Source organism: Mastigoproctus giganteus, chromosome 5 (assembly GCF_048544385.1).
Source record: "Mastigoproctus giganteus isolate SK-2022 chromosome 5, ASM4854438v1, whole genome shotgun sequence".
NCBI lineage: Eukaryota > Metazoa > Arthropoda > Arachnida > Uropygi > Thelyphonidae > Mastigoproctus > Mastigoproctus giganteus.
Window position 1 is genome coordinate 108088952 of NC_143579.1, and position 18078 is coordinate 108107029.

The window sequence follows — 18078 nt, forward strand, 5'->3', positions numbered from 1 at the left end:
AATCTTATTGCATTTGCGATAATACTGATAACTGGAATTTGTGTTTTTATGTTATTATGGTGAAATATGTTTCTCCTTCACTGAAATCTTCAATCATATAAAAAAATGTAAATTTTCAGAATCTTCTCTTCATTCCTATCTACTTATTACAATGATGAAGGTAAAGGGACCAATGGAAGTGCAAGTGCTGGCAGTGCTAGAAAACGAAACAAAATTGATTTAGAAATGAAGATGATTAATTAAGAAGTACAAAGCAGGACAAAGTTTGTCATCTATTGCATGCAATTAGGTCTCACTGCTTCAACAGTGAATACTCTACTATTTCAAGGGACAGTGGGCGTATAAAAGAACATGTTAAAGGATCAACGCACTTAACATCAACAGTGATCACAAAATGGCATTCAGGTGCTATATGGAAGGTGGAAAAGCTATTAATAATATGGATGGAAAATCAGATTCGGAAGCAAGTGCCCCTGAGTCCAATGGCCATTCAAGCAAAAGCAACAAATATTTATGAAGATATTAAGGATAAGTACAGTGTACCCTAAGCCAAGTTCGTGGCAAGTAACGGGTGGTTGCACTACGTTAAAGTATGCTATTGGGGGTTTTTTTTTTTTTTTTTTTTTTAAGGAACATTAGCAACTAAGGCCATATTGCTCAGGGATATGCGGAGGTCATTCTATGACCTTTCCGCATCCTCCATGTTTGGTGGTCACGGGCTCGAACCCCAGTCTAATCAAGAAGCATGTGCTATGCACTGCTGCTCCGGCCCACCTGGCTATGGAGGTGCCGTTAAAGTATGCGGTGAAGTCGCCAGTGCCGATTCTGCAGCTGCAGAGAAATTTTGTGATGTGTTCGAAAAAACCCCTTCTAAATCTCCACAGCCCTCAACTTCTGCAGCAGCGTGCTTATAAGCTGGAGAGAATTCTGACAACAATGCTCGATAGGTAAAACTTGCTGATGTTATGCCTGTCTCCTCTCTTTTTGTAATTTTATAATTTTAGAAATTTTTGTAATTTTGTACACTTTTGTAATTTTTCCTGCACATGAGATAAAAAAAATTAAATAAATAATTCTATTTACATGTTCATCAAACATTTCTTTTTTGCTTTAATCAAATTTAATCAAATCTGTGAGTGAGTGCTGCATAAGCATTTAGGGAAATTCTGACACGTAAAATTCTGACTTACGTAGTGTTCCGCGGAACACAACCCTTACATAAGTCGGGGAGTAGCTGTATTGGCAGGAAATCAATACAGCTCTGAATATGGCTTGCATGGAGTTGTTTCAAGTTGAGAGTCAGTAGAAGATTCTTACCCCACTGAAGAAAATAAGGATCACAGTTCAGTTAAGGAAGGGGAGTCTAAGGCAGGTGAGAGTAGTTCAATACCTCTTGACTATTGTGAAGAGGAACTTTCCAACTCTGTGATATTTCAAGAAGCCTTAGGCCCGCTGGTCCTATTTTACTAGGTTTATTTCTATAGAGATTAGGTAATTGTGGATTGAAGAGATATGAGTGAATAGGATGCAGACAGCAACTTTTTATTTTGGCTGCATACTTTAGTTACATTTTTCTGTGGAGGTGCAAAGTTGGTTCGTAAGCTTCAATATATACAGTAATACCCCGAAGTTACGCGATAGGTGGGTCTGACAAAAATCGCTTAAGTCGAATTCGCGTAAGTCGGGGTACAACTTTGTATATAAATACATATAAATTTTGTTTAATTGGGACCAAGGACTAACAAAAACACTAGTTTAGAAGAAAAATATTTAATAAAATTGCAGTTCTTTATACATATTAATACAAAATATGTATTAAAAAATAAATGAGTTACATAAAAAAGTTATTTCGATGTCGATGGCTTCATAAAATCTAACAAATTCGTCTGACGACATAGCGCCTTCTTTTTTTCACGCAGAATTTCTTCGTAGCAAGCTAATAATTTTTTTATTCTTTGCTTTGTAGCTATAATGCATTCTTCATTGGAGTCTATGTTTCCTAAAATTTTTAAGCCCTTTTCAATTGAGCTGAGACCTTCTGTCAAGCTTGCAATTGTCATGTGCTTTTCTGGTGGAACTGGGTCTGAAGTGTCGGATACTTCAGTGACGTTTTGCTCATGCATCTATATGAGCTCATTCATTGTCAGCTCCTGACTATGTGAATCCAACAGCTCGTTGACATCATCACCATTGACTTCCAAATCTAATTGCCTGGCAAGATTAACAACTTCTATCACATGAGCGACATGATCAGTTTCTGGCATTGTTTTTGTCTCATTTTCGAAAAAAAATGGACAAAGTTTCTTCCAGACACATTTCAATGTTTTTTTATGAATTTCATCCCAAGATTCTTCAATGATTCTTACGGCATCTAAAACATTGAATTGTTTCCAAAAGTCTTTAACAGATATCTCACTATTTTGTCTCATAGCTTCATTCAGATGTGCAAACGAATGCCTCGTGCAGTAAGCCTTGAATGTTTTGATGACTCCCTGGTCCATCGGTTGAAGAAAGCTGGTTGTGTTTGGAGGCAAAAACACAACTTTCACACGTGGGTCGAAATTAATTAGGGTGGCAGGAGGGTGACCGGGTGCACTGTCAATAAGAAGCATCACTTTAAATGGAATCTGTTTAGACTTGCAATAACGTTCAACTTCGGGTATGAAGTGGTGACCAAACCAGTCCTCAAAAATGGAAGCTGCCACCCAAGCTTTATGATTTGACTTCCAAATCACTGCTAAGCTAATTTTAGATATACATCAAACAAAAAAATCAAGAACAGCGTAACTCCGAGTTCGCATAAGTCAGGGTATTACTGTACACTACGAATTGGAGATGTCCTGAAGGCTCCAGGTGCAATCTGTAATGCATTGTGTTGTATAGGATCCGGCCATTATAGTACACTCCTTCGGGCAGAATCATAGACTGGAGCACCATAATCCAAAGGATCTAATAAATGCCCTATATAGTAGAGCAACGACATACGATCTGCTCCCCAAGACAGGGCAGATAAAGCTCTTAGTAAGTTCATCTTTTTGAGACAGGTATTACGTATAAATTTAATATTTTCAAGGAAGTTTAACTTGTTGTCAAGGATTAATCCCAAGAATCTGATGTTTTTAGCAATCACAATGGTAAAGTCTGACATGTGAAGTTCAGGGTCTGTATGCAATTTCCACTGATTGCAAAAATGCATAGCAACAGTTTTCTGTTGTGAAAGACAATAGCCATTGAGCACTGCCCACTTTTGTACTTTATTCATAGATATCTGTAACTGACGTTCAATAGATTTCACGTTCTGAGAATGGCAAGAAAGAGAGAGATCATCAGCATAAAGGTAAGCCTCGACAATATTTGGAAGTGCTTTTGTAATAGAGTCAATTCTAAGGGCAAAAAAGGTTTGCACTCAGTACTCACATTCTTGCACTCACAAGAATGTCATAGAAATAGAGTCAAAATATCGGACTTGAAAAGAACGACTCCATAAAAAGTTCTTAATAAATATAGGCAGGTTGCCTTGTAGACCAAGAGCATGTAGGTCTCTGAGAATGTTGTGATGCCAGGTAGTATAAAATGCCTTCTCTATGTCTATAGAGACCGTAACAAGGTGTTCATTTTTCACAAAGGCATTGCAAATTGCAGACTCAGCCTTAATCATGAGATCTAAGGCAGACCTGTTTTGGCGAAAGCCATGCTGACTATCACTCATTAGATGTTGGTCTTCAATGATCCAAATGAGTCGTCTGTGGATCATTTTCTCAAGGATTTTACCGAAGCAGCTGGAGAGGGAAATTGGCCGGCAACTATAAGGACTGGAAGGATCTTTTCCAGGTTTCAAAAAGGCCAGAAATGTGGCATGGTGCCAAGATGCAGGATAAATGTTTTCCAGAAATATTCAATTATAAAATAAAAGTAGCAGTTGTAAATGTCTGTCATCAACGTGCTGTAACATGATGTAATATATTCCATCTGGCCCTGCAACACTGTTGCGTGTTTTTCTAATGGCTTGTAGAAGCTCCGAATATTGAAGAGGTTGGTTATATGGTAAGATTAGAGAGGTGCAATAGTTTATGGGTATCTGTTCAGTGATGGTCTTGATTTTCTGAAATTCTGGGAAATAGCTTGATGCCGCAGAGACTTTGCAAAGGTTTTGCCCATGGCATTTGCTACATCCAGAGGTGCAGAGAGTTCTTGCCCATTGCAGGAAAGGATTGTGGAAGGAATGGTCGGAAACATGCCAGAAAGCTGTATAATTTTCTTCCTTATTAATCTGAAGTCAGTGTTTCTGTTTACAGTGGATGCAAATCGAGTCCAGGATCCTTCTTGGCTTGTCTTTGAATGAAACATGCTTTTGCCTTTAGTTTCTTATAGTTAATGAGATTAGCTGTGGGTGAGGATCATCAAAATAAATTCCACTCTTTATTTTTTTTCCCTTTTTGCTTTCGTGCATTCATCATTCCACCAGTAGATAAAATGCTGTCGGGCCAGAGGATTCGATAATGGAATTCCGTTTTTAGCTGCTGATAACAAGTGGGATGTGATATATTCTGTCACTTCATCTATGGGATGTAACCACATAATTTCCTCATCTGGGGTGAGGGCTGACTGAAATTTGACCCAGTTGGCTCAAAAGAATTTCCATTTCCTGCAGGGTTGGGCTAATGGTGGTTGTGTAGTTAGCATATTACAGATAATTGGGAAATGATCACTGCCCATGGGATTACTCATAACAGACCATTCCATGACTGGAAACATTGCTGGGGAGCAATACTGTTTGGAGAGATCAACTACATATTGAGAGATTAATTGCAGAAGTTTGTCGAGTTGGCAATTGTATGTGAGTAGGTTTGCCTGTCTTAAGAATGGTAAGGTTTTGCTTATCCAGAAATGTTTCAATCAGCCAGCCATATCTATCTAATTTAGAAAGTCCCCCATAAGGGGTGGTGGCCATTGAAATCCCCCAACAGACAGATAAGGGAAGTAACTGTATTAGAAGGTTTTCCAGATCTTGGTAAGAGAAGGTGGAAGATAGATTGAAACTAGTGTTATTGCAATCTGAGCAGTGAAACATCCGGCAACAGCTTCAATTTCTGGTTGAAAAACAATTTGCTTGGTCGGGATCTGTGAGCTGATCAAGGTGGCTACACCACCACAGGCAGCATTAGATGTATTGCGATCTTTTCAATATACAGAGTAGTTCTTTATGGAAGTGGAAATTTGTGAAGTTAAATAGGTTTCCTGTAAGTAGAAACCAATTGGAGAGTAGCGATGGATTATGTCAAGAATATCATTGATATTGCTAAGATGTCCTCTACAATTCCAATGTAAAATATAAGGCATTACTTGAGATGAGTACAAGGAGCTGTATATGACTGCTTTTTTCAGTACGGCAGTTTTATGGCATTCAGACTTCTGTTTGTCTTTTTTTTTGAAAATATAGACCGACCAGAGTGTCCACATCCTCTTCCGCATATATTTCTAAAATCAGATCTTCCTGGTTGGATGAGTAATCAGTATCCATGGTGGTGTTCTCAATATGCTTTCTTGAATTGAAAGTTTTACTATGTGAAGTAGTAGAAATCACTGGTGTAGAAGGAAATGTTGCTGGTATTGTAAGAGGAGAGTTACTTGCCTGGTCTGAGTGTGTAATGACACTGGACTGTTGCTGAGAGAGGACAGCTCGAGCCCAGTGGGAGATTGATATGTTTGAGGGACTGTAACATCAGTTTGGGTGGACACTGTTTGTAGTTTTTATGCAATATTGGCATAGGTACATTTGGGCATAGTAGGAGTAATTATTTTCCTTGCTTCTTGATAGCTTACCTTGTTCCCAACCTTATATTTAACGATTTTTTTTCTCAGTTTTCCAACTTTCACAAGCTTTGGAATACGCAGGATGGCTGCCTTTGCAATTGGAACAAGTCATTTCTGTTAACAAACATTAAGACTGAGTATGATCGGAAGATCCACATTTAGAACAAACTGGATTTCCTCTGCATGTCAACTAAGAGTGACCATACTTTTGGCACTTGTAACATCTCAAGGGATTGGGAATGTAGGGACAAACACAACAAAGTAAATAACCCACTTTTATCGATAATGGTAGGTTTGGGGAATTAAACATAAGGATAATATTCCTGGTGGGTGCAAGGTTATTGTCTTTTTTAATCATGATTCTATTTGCAGAAATAACATTTTGATCCAGAAGCTCTTGAGTTATTTCATCCTCCGTCACGTTCAACAGATCCTAGCTACATAACATACCTTTAGATGTATTTAGTGTTTTATGTGGAGATACACTCACTGGTATCCCAGCAAAATTTATGAGTTGTAAAAGTTTATCCAAATGTCTACGGTTTGCTGTTTCAAAAAGTAGGTCTCCCGATTGCAGCCTCTTCACAGTCTTAGGAGATCCAGCAATACTCTCCAGGTGTTTCTGAATGAGGAAAGGAAATAATTTGCAGAGAGGTTGGTCTGAAAGTGAGTACAAAATTGTAAATGTAGGAAACTCAGCTGTTGGTGAATTTGTTCTCAACTTCTTGGGTTGTGAGATGTCAAAATGAGTTATTCTCTGGCCAAGAGCTTGTCGGCTCTAGAAGTGAAAACACATTGCGCTCCATATTTGCTCCTTGGCAGATCACCTTTTCAGCCAAGGTTTCCGGCCCACCACGGGGAGGCAGGAGCAGTGCCTGGTGTGACCAAGCAGAGATTAGTAGCAATTGGTATTTAAGGAAGAGAAAATATAAAGAAAGGTGCTTTCCGTTTCTCACTCTCTACAAGAACTTTTTGGTAGAAGAGCTTTTATCAAATAAACAGTTTTTGAAAATATATGAACTAAAAAGAACTTCTAGTTGCTGTAAATAGATCACTCAATGAAAGATTGCACAGATAAATCACCCGGTCACAATTCGCTTGGCACCTGGGGCCTCAAAATTATGTGAACTTAACAGCAGTAATCATAGTAAACGATGATGTTTTCATAATATTATTAATAAACCATCTAAGTTCCAAAACTGATCACAGCTATAACTTGAGTTTTTAATAGATTTGCATTGTTGGTGATATCCAATTAAAAGTGATATTAGTTACTTTAGGTTGACTACTTGGACAGTTATAATCATTTCTAAAAAGCACATGCCCAAACTATATTACTACCATGAGGGACCACAGTATCCTATGATGGGTGACTACAAAATTTTCACATAGCATTATATTTTAAATTGTTTCAAATAATAATGTTTTTCCTATATCATATGCTGAATGCATATATCTCATTACAATGAAGTTGTAAATGCTACTTGACACAGGATACCAGTATTAGAACTTTTCTTTTTAGTAATCTGTGATTTGTTTTATTTAAGTGAAACCCTTCAATAATCACTGAAATTTCAATAAGGTAAAGTCATAACTATTAGAAATATTACAATATTATTAAATCATCTAATCACAAATCTAGAAAAATTATCTGCCTTCAGTTTGAATACATAGAAATACAAACACTCATACTTACCCTATGCCAGCAACATCAGAGAAAGCATTTCCAAATCCAGCAGCTTATAAATATAAAAATAAATTATTAATTTTTATTAATGTAAATATAATAATTAAAAATTTATTTTTATATTTACAAAAAATATATACTTTATATTTATAATGGAAACCTTATTTTTTAAGAGAACCTATCTGAGCAACTAAAGCTGTTTTCTTTAAGAATTAAATAATATGAAAATAATTTTCCAATAGTAAGATATATATAATCCATATTATAATTAAAAATTCATAAAAACAGGCCATTGAGGCTGATTTACTACTTTGTTTTTAACATTTTGGTATTTTTGTATTATGCTTTCTATTAAACAATTTGGATGCTGTATATTTCCAAACATTTGTTTTACACACATTCTGTAATTACAGTTTCATTAGAAATAAATTAAAGCATTAATAACACCAGCTTACAGTGGTTTTGAAGTCTGGATAGTTATAGGTGTCTCTTATTAATTTATGAACACTGATTTCAAATATAGCATCCACTTTTCTCTGATCAGAGAGATTTTTTTGTCAAAAATATTATTTTCTTATGTTTTTGAATAAAATATGCAAAAATGATATTGCATTTTTTATTATTATAAGATTGGTGACTGCTGGTTACTGATTTTCATAGTATGATAACAGAGAACTTTTCAGAAATGATGAGAACACACAGTGTAAAAAGACATTCTTATGTAAGTAAACAGCATAACATCTAAGATATTCATTCACTGTACTGTACTATGTTTCAGAACACACAGAATAATCCATATAAAACTAGATTTAATTCTGTGTCTATAGGTGTTGTAGTACAATATAGTGACAAGCAGATGCATTTTTTACATTTGTTAGTTTGTTGTAAAACAGCAGCATATATTAAAAGGGCATATTGCACATATTTCAGGATGAAATCTGCCAATCAGAATAAGCCACAGGCTCCAAAAAAAAAAAAAAACATTTTCCAAACTTGTGTTGAACGTTTCAGGAAACAATCAAGATTAAAAACATTCTTTGCTATCTGCTATTCCTGTGACCTGGTGTGAGACAAGCAGCCATGGAAATGACTGTGTTTTTGTGCATTTCTAAAGTTCAAGGTTATAACATGAAAAATAAACAAGGCATTTTGTACCTGAATTTACCACCAGCTATAATATCTACTATAACATCATATTTGGTTATTACGTATACCTTAACCGGCAGAAACTGCCAGTATAATCTCATTAGATTCTGAATGTAATGTATATGAAGACACTGACAGTTACCAAATTTCAATGCAGAGACGAACGTGAACCGTTTCTGGAAACAGGGCTGCAATCAAACATGATTGTGGTCATATTTCCAGATTAGTCACTGTTTTATATAAACCTTTCTATATGAACCGGATCTAATACTGCCACTCCCCAATTAACGTATGGGTTGTGTTCCGTGGAACTCTACATAAGTCAGAATTTCCTCCATGCTTGTGCAGCACTTGCAACTATGCTCACTGAATTGATTGAATCAAAAAAAGAAATGTTCGACAAAAATGTGAATAGAATTATTTATTGTATTTATTCAATTTTTTATCTCATGCACAGAAAAAATTACAAAAGCATGCAAATTAAAGAATTTCAAAATTATAAAATTACAAAAAAAAAAGAGGAGATAGGCATAACATCAGTAAGTTTTACCTCTCGAGCATTGTTGCCAGAATTGACGTTGTCAGCTGATATTTAGAAAGAGTAGAAGTAACTGCAATAGGACGATAATTGGATGGGAGGGATTTGTCACCCTTTTTAGGAACTGGCTGGATATGAGCAAATTTCCAAGCAGAAGGAAAAACAACTTTGGAATAAGAAAGTGAAAAAAGGTGGCAAAAAACAGCAGCAAGTTCAGGAGCACAGGTTTGAGGACAAGTGGTCAAATACCATCAGGACCTGGAGCCTTCTGAGCATCAAGTTTCATCAAAATCCTTCTGACATCCTTTTGACAGAAGACCACAGGAGGCATTGAATGGAGCGTGTTGGGAATGCTGGGAGGTGTTTTACCAATATCATTAATACATGAGTTGGAAGAAAATGGGATGCTAGTAGATCAACTTTATCCTTGGCTGAAGTGACAACAGAACCATCTGGTTTTGACAGAGGTGGGAGCAGAGATGGGTAAAAGTTGCGGCCAATAGCTTTGGCAAGAGGCCAGAATGCTCGTCTACCATTAGTGCAAGAAGCAAGTTTTCTACTCTTAGCTTATTCAAAATTAGTTTGGACTGATTAATAACGGCTTTACAATTGTTGCAAGCTTTGGTGTAGGCAGAAAATGAAACTGAAGAATTGTAAACAAGCCAATTACAATATGCAACATTCTTCTCTTGAACAGCCTTAGCACATTCATTGGAAAACCAAGGTTTAGATCCAATGTTTAGAACAAGGACAAGATTTTAAAGTGGAATGTGGAATAAAGGATTCTATTCCTACAAGAATAATTTCATTGATGCGATCTGAATAAACGTTGGCATCAGAAGTTTTAAAACAGTAATCCAACCAAGGAAAAGAAGAAAAGAAATCTTGCAGGTCATCCCATTTTGCATAATGCCAAACAACACAAGTTTCGGAATAGCCATCAGATAAAGGCTCCATTGGTAAAGAGACAATCACCAATTTGTGATCTGAGGTGCCTAAAGGACCACTCACTTTGACTGTGTACTTAGAAGGGTTGTTTGTGAGAAAAAGATCAGGCGTGTTGGCTGTATGGTAAGGATTGTCCAGTATTCTGGTAGGTAAATGAACAATCTGTGGGAGGTCATTAGTAATTGCAAAAGCCTCAGCATCTCGACCAGCTGGGTCGGTGTGACTAGAAAACAGAAGCCAGCTGGAGTTGTGAACGTTAAAATCACCAAAGAAAATTACCTCACTGTCGGGAAAGTTGGACTTGAGAAAGTCAGGTTACAAAGAGAGCAAGTCAAAACAAAGAGCTCCAAGTGATTAGTGGAGTTGGGAGAACAGTAGAGACAACAGATGAATTTGACAGAATGAGGTAGAGAGATTTTAAGCCAGAGAATATTGAAAACAGGAGATTCCAAATTACCAAGTCTCTGACAGGGAATATCAGAATGAACATATGCACAAGTACCACATTTGAGGCGAAAAGAATCATACAAAGAATAATTTGGGCAAGTGAGATGAACAGTAGTTGAATCAACCGATAACTGAGATTCTGTCAGAAAAAGTACATGGGGTTTGGCAGACCGCAAGTGGAAATGGACATCGTTGAGATTAGAACTAAGACCACGTATACTATGATTTTTAGTGTTTTTCACCAACCATTGAAGTAAAAACAAAAACCAAAATCTTAAAAAAACTTTATATTTAAATTTACAATAAATTTACAGTAGATCAAACAAAACAAAATAAGTGTGATTATACAAATAAAATGTTACTGATAATAAAATGCTGAATTAAGATAGAATAAAACAAATGTAGTTTACAGTGAATGTACAAATAAAATGATAATAAAATACTGAATTAAAATGAAATAAAATATACTAGATTAAAAGCGCTAAAAAATAACTGAAGCTTTCAAAGGCTTCTGCCTTCTTCCTCAACAGTGCCTTTTTTTTTTTTTTTTTTTAAACAGACACATAGGGAGAACCATATCATTGAATAATCTAGCCTCGAGCTCCTCCATAGTTAAATTAGCTATGATCGCACTGATGGGGGAGCCTAAGGCTGTACCGTTAACCTGCTTGTACATGGTGTTACAGAACACCATAGTGGTGCTTGAAAGACATAACTCTATGCCATTACATATATCCTCTAGGCTTAATTGTGTCCTACTGTTCAAGATGGTGTCTCTCTGTAAGGCCATGTACGCACAACGTACCCCATGGTCAATTGGAATGCATGTAAACAGAGATGTCATGTCGAAGGATATCATAATTTCATTTTCTTCTATGCATTGTCCTCTTATAAATTGTACAAACTGATACTATGCTTGTCTCTGATACTATGCTCAGAAAGCCCTACTAATGGTGACAGCAGTTTGGCCAGGAAACCAGATAGCACACACGTTGGGCTGCCTATAAACGAAACTATAGGTCTGAGTGGCATGTCCACTTTGTGTACTTTTGGTAAGCCGTAAAATCTCAGTATCTGGCTTCCTGTTGTATGTAATGACCAATACCGCTCCTTGGAAATCTTGTTAGACTTCATCCAGTTCTGCACCATTCTATTAACTTGACATTCTAGGTTCAACAATGGATTTTTATGAATAATCTTATAGGTTGTTTGATCATTCAACAAGTCTAATGCTTTATTTACGTATGCCTCCTTATCCAAAACCACCGTTACTCTACCTTTATCAGCCGGTAGGACCACAACACTATCATCTTGCTTGAGACTTTTAAGTGCTAGTCTTTGCTTTGCATTAAGATTAGGGGGAGCCTTCTTAGCTTGACTTAGAACAGCTGCTGTCTTTACACAAATTTCGTTGGCCATGCACACAGGTAACCTATTTACCGCTCTCTCAACGCTATGCCCATAGCTTTTCTGCTAGGGGCACTTTGGGCGGAATCATAGCAAACTTAGGTCCTAAATTTAAGACTTCTATCTGATCTTCAGTCAATTGCTTACTACTTACATTAACGATAAAGTTGCTGTTAGTATTATTATCGCTATTACCCCTGTTCATGGCTTGTTCCTTAAGTCTATCGAACTTACTCATTTGTCTTTGTCTGTAAATGTCAGAGATCCGTTTTGCTTTTGTCGCACTATTGAGGAAGAAGGCAGAAGCCTTTGAAAGCTTCAGTTATTTTAGCGCTTTTAATCTAGTATATTTTATCGCATTTTAATTCAGTATTTTATTGCATTTTAATTCAGTATTTTATTATCATTTTATTTGTACATTCACTGTAAACTACATTTGTTTTATTCTATCTTAATTCAGTATTTTATTATCAGTAACATTTTATTTGTATAATCACACTTATTTTGTTTGATCTACTGTAAATTTATTGTAAATTTAAATATAAAGTTTTTTAAGATATAAAGTTTTCACTTCAATGGTTGGTGAGAAATGCTAAAAATCATAGTATGAATATACCCAACCCCAGAGGCCTATTTGAATAACTGAGACCACATATATTTGTGAAATGAATTAGGAAGTGGTTGGAAGTTTTAGATCTTTTCGCAGATAAGCTTACTCTATTAGTTTGACAATTCATGGTGTATTCAATAATAAGGAAAAGTGGGAGCATGTTGTATGAAGTTATGAAATTTATGGATATGGCGTACACATGGTAAGAATACACCCAGATCCTTGACATAACGTGGCCTTGACAATGTCCCCTGCATACACACTACTCAGACTCCCTCCAGTCTAGCCGATCCAGAAGCCTCCTAGAGAGTTACCGATTGGTTCGGTCCGGTGTACTAACTAGTGGCCAGCTTGCGAACACCGCTTTAGAGCTGTATACCCTCGAAATGTAAGGAAGATTGGATCTGGCCATGATGTCCATCATAACCTCAAACGTCATCAGTCATACTGCATGAAGGAAGAGGTGGGAAGGGTTGACCGGAACTTAGCTCTGCAGACTAAACATGGGTTCCACCACTTCAAGCCTCCAATAAGCAAAGTGGTGGTATTGCACCGGTTGATGAGAGTCATGTACCACATAGTATTGCCTGGTAACACAGAGGGACGGTATTCCTCCATATGGTGTGGGTGCTACACCTCAACCCCTGCTTTTGTTGGTTCACACCTGGGTGGTCACCCACAGTGTGCTTGCGTATGGGGGTTATACCCAGAATTACTAACAGTCCCACCATCGTGAAGGTGCAAGCAAAGGATCTGATTGTCACAGACCATCCAGACTTTGCTGAAATTGTATCCAGCTGACTTGGATGTTACCGGATATCAGTTCCATCAGCGTTTTAGACTCCCAGGTAGCAAATACAACTTGTCTGGCATATCTGAGATAATGTCTGTGACAACCTCAAGGACCAAGTTATTTATTACTATTTAAGTTACTACTGTTATAAAAATAAAGTTAAAATATTAAGTTTCCGATAGTTATAAAAAAAATGGCATATTTTGTGACCTCCCCCCCTTTTGTACTGGTTCTTAGTCTAATATAATGTAGTTTCGCATTAGATGAGATTTTGTAGGAACCAAACTATCATGTTATACGAGGGTTACCTGTACTAATATCTGCTGGCTGAAGGAAAACTTCCACACATCTATACTGCTACCACCCTTCCTCAATTTGAATTTAATCTCCTCTTCCCACTCATTTGCATAGTCAGAGCAAGAGAAGGGATACAATTACCATCAGCTTATTCAATCTATTCAGTCTTAAATACCAATGAAGAGATCTCAAACTCCTTGCAGGTGCCTAGTCACATGCAATATGATTGCAAAATGCAATCTGCAGAAATAAAGCATTTATTGGTAAGAGCACCTGTTTGTTCCCTTACTAATCTTGTTATTGTTCACTTCACTCATTCCAACAAATTAGCATAGGCCACATCAAATGATGCAAAAAAGTAAGCTTATACTGGATAAGCAAAAAAAAAAAAAAAAAACACTTCCCATTTCACCTATCAATTCCCTCAAATTGTTTGTCAAGGTCATCTTTGAATTTATTTAAGCTATCAACTTCCACAACAACAACAGATGAAAGTTTGTTCCAGCAACCAACCACCATTTGGCTAAAGGAAAACTTCTACAAGTATCCTGCAACCATCCTTAATTTGAATTTATGCCCCCCCCTCATGTGTAGTCTGAAAAATAGCAAGGTTCCCATCAGAAGTGCACTTGCTCAATCCATTCAAACCCTTAAACATCTCAATCAGATCACCTTGCACTGCCTAGTCTCTAGAAGCTGTAATTTGCAGAACTGAAGCTTTTCTTGGTAAGAGCACCCCTTTGTTCCCCTAACTAATCTCATTGCCCTTCTCTGTACTCATTCCAGCAGCTCTACATACTTCCTAAAATGAGGCCTCCAGATCAGTATCCAAGAATCAAGATGTGGCTTGACCATAGCCTTATACAATGGTACTTCCAATAGAAGCAAATTTTGCTTCTATTGGAATAAGCAGAAGCCTGAAAAACAATACGCAGGATATTTCAGAGACTGCTGGAAGTCATTGCGGTACAAGTAAACACATGGGTTGTGTTAGGGTAGCTAAGAATAGAAACAGGTGCATGAATACTTGCGTGTACACCAATGCTAGGAGTTTAGTAAATAAATTTGATGAATTTGAGGTTTTGCTCAAAACATCAAAGGCAGATATTGTTGGGATATCAGAGACATGGTGTCACACAGATATAAGGAATGCAGAACAGGAATTTGGGGAGTACAACGTCTACAGATCTACAGAAAGAATAGACAGGATAGGAAGGGAGGAGGGGTTATGCTATTAGTTAAAAAACACAAAATCGAAGGAAGTGAAGCCAGTCGACATCGATGGACAGGGCAGTGTCGAGTCAGTTTGGTGTGACATAAGCATGGGTAAATCAAAATTGAGAGTAGGAGTGTGCTATAGGCCTAATGACTCTGATGAGTATAATAAGATACTGTACACGGAAATAGAATGGGCCAGTAAATCAGAGAGTCTTATAATGGGGGATTTTAATTTCCCAGATACTGACTGGAATTTCTGGGTTGGTCACTCACACACTAGCAAGGCTTTTGTGGTTTTATTGGATGATTATTTTCTACACCAGCATGTTTGGGAGGCAACTAGAGGGTGTAATACTCTTGATCTGATTATCAGTAGTGATTCTTCATGCATTAAGAATCTGCAGATAAAGGAACCACTAGGTGGCAGTGATTACAGTGTGCTGAAGTGGGATTTACTCAAGGAGGTAACTACCATCAGAGGTAAAGGGAAGGGTTTTTGCTTTCGTAAAGGCGACTATGATGGGCTGAGACAGTATTTAAATTCTATACAGTGGGACCAACTCATTATGTTACCAACAGCAAATTCAAAATTGGAAGCATTCAAGGAACTAATCTTGGAAGCTACCAGGCTTTATATACCAACCAAGAAATATTCTTCAAGGTTCAGGCCTAAATGGTTGTCAGATGAACTAATGAGACATATGGCAGAGAAGAAAAATGCATGGGATACATACAAATTAATGGGTGACATGGAAGCCTATGATAGATGTAAGTTGGTCTGTAACCAAGTCACAAAGGAGATTAGGCAGGCAAAGGCAGATTATGAGAAATCCTTGGCAACGGATGCAAAAAAAAAACAGAAAACAGTCCTTTACCTATTTAAACTCAAGAAGGAAAGGGATGAATCAGATTGGTCCACTGGATGTTGATGGTTCAACAGTTGAGGATCCTGCTCAGGTGGCTAACAATCTAAACAAGAATTTTGCATCTACATTCACACATGAGGAGTTATTCAGGAAGGGGAATGTCGTAGGTGAAGTAAACATTGGCAGTGAGCTAAATGATTTTCTAATAACTGAGAGGAAAGTGGAGGAGAAATTGTTGAGGATAAACATAAAAAAGGCACCCAGGGTGGATGGGATCTATCCAGTTATATTAAAGGAGGCAGCAAAGGAAGTAAGCAAACCCCTAGCCATAATTATGAGAGCTTCTTTGGACTCAGGGGAGGTACCCATAGACTGGAGATGTGCAAATGTAACCCCAATTCACAAAGGAGGATCAAAGGCTGACACAAGTAATTATAGACCTGTTAGTTTAACTTCGGTTCCAGGAAAATTAATGGAGGCACTGGTTAAAGAAGCACTGCAGGATCATTTGGACAAGAATTCAGTTATAGCTCAGACACAGCATGGTTTTGTTAAGGGCAGGTCTTGTCTGACTAATTTGATTGGATACTATGATGTAGTCACAAAAGAACTGGATGCAGGGAATAACTTTGATATTATATATTTGGATCTTAGAAAGGCTCTTGATACTGTTGCGCATGGAAGACTGCTACATAAATTGGAGCAGTGTGGCATTGGAGGCAAATTGCTGCTATGGATAAAGGGATGGTTGAGTGGCAGAAGACAGAGAGTGGTAATCAATGGACACTGCTCAGCGTGGACTAATGTTATTAGTGGAGTTCCTCAGGGTTCAGTGTTGGGTCCATTGTTGTTTTCTGTATTTATAAATGATTCAGATGATGGTATATCAAGCTTAATGTCCAAGTTTGCAGACAATACAAAGGTTGGCAGGGTTGTTAAGGACACTACTGATGCTATGCTGCTGCAACAGGATCTGGAAAGGTGGAGCAGATGGGCTGAGAGGTGGCAAATGACGTTTAACATTGACAAATGTAAAGTACTACATATGGGAAACAGTAACCCCAGATCAATGTATCAACTCTGTGGTACTATGCTGACAGTGGTAGAGAATGAAAAGGACCTGGGGGTAATTGTGCAGGCAGATATGAAGTTCTCTGAGCAGTGCAGACAAGCTGCAAGAGTAGCTGATGGTGTCTTGTCAATGATATACAGGAATTTTTCTAGCAGGGATAGGGATGTGATTATTCCCTTGTATAAGGCATTGGTCAGGCCACACCTTGAGTACTGTATACAGGTCTGGAGACCTCATTTCAAGAAGGATGTAGAGCTGCTGGAACGAGTACAGAGAAGGGCAACAAGATTAGTGAATGGAACAAAGGGTTGCTCTTACGAAGAAAGGCTTAAGTTTTGCAAATTACAGAGTCTGGAGACTAGGCATCGGCAAGGTGATCTGATAGAGATGTATAAGGCTTTGAATGGCTTGAGCATGCTCAATGCCGATGGGATTCTTCCTCTTGCTCAGAATAATCACCTGAGAGGGCATAAATTCAAACTGAGGAAGGACAGATGTCGGATAGATGTGAGGAAATTTGCCTTTAGCCAGCGGGCAGTTGGTTTGTGGAATAGACTTCCATCACTTGTTGTTGAAGTTGATAGCCTAAACAAATTTAAGGCTCAGCTGGACAGGTATTTCGAACGAATGGAGGGGTGAAATGGGAGTAGTGGTTGTGCTTTTTTTTTTTTTTTTTTGGCTGATGCTGAATAAGCTTGCTTTCTTGCATCATATGCCTCTACTAATGCTAATCACCTCATCCCTGCTAGAAAAATTCCTCTATATCATTAAAAAAAAAACTCCATGAGGTGTCCTGGCAGCCTGTCTGTACTGCTCAGAGAACTACATAACTGACTGCACAATCACCCCAGGTATTTTTCATTTTCCACTACCCTGAGTGTAGTACCATATAGTTGGTACTACACTCAGGTTAGTGAAGTAAAAAGTAAAGGTCATTATTTATTGGCATATGTTTTGCATCAGAAACAGAGTTCATACTGTTGTCTCTTCATGCATTTTTGGTGGTTGACTGTAAACAACCCAAGCACGGTACTAAGTACTATAGGTTCTAATACCTCTCGTGTTTGGGGTTTCCATAAAAAAAAAATAAAATAAAATAATAACACCAAGGTTGTGTTATACAAAAGTAACATTATCTGTTTTTATTTGTATATTTCTATATTTCATATGAAAATTATTTTTATGTACTGTGATTTCTTTTGTTCCTTTACTCTTTTCTATATATTTTCTTTTCC

The 18078-nt window shown here is 37.4% G+C and overlaps 1 protein-coding gene across 2 annotated transcripts in view; it reads right to left on the reverse strand.

Annotated features, from left to right (window-relative positions):
* The window catches only part of LOC150085624 (transmembrane protein 65), a 165223-nt gene that overhangs the window by 70834 nt on the left and 76311 nt on the right, over positions 1 to 18078 (reverse strand). For both annotated transcript variants that reach the window (XR_016546932.1, XM_090373397.1), the window contains exon 4: positions 7511 to 7553. Coding sequence is in view for 1 of the 2 variants with exons in the window: in XM_090373397.1 (XP_090229523.1) it covers positions 7511 to 7553 (43 nt within the window). In the remaining variant the exon portion in view is untranslated. The remainder of the gene's footprint in view (positions 1 to 7510; positions 7554 to 18078) is intronic.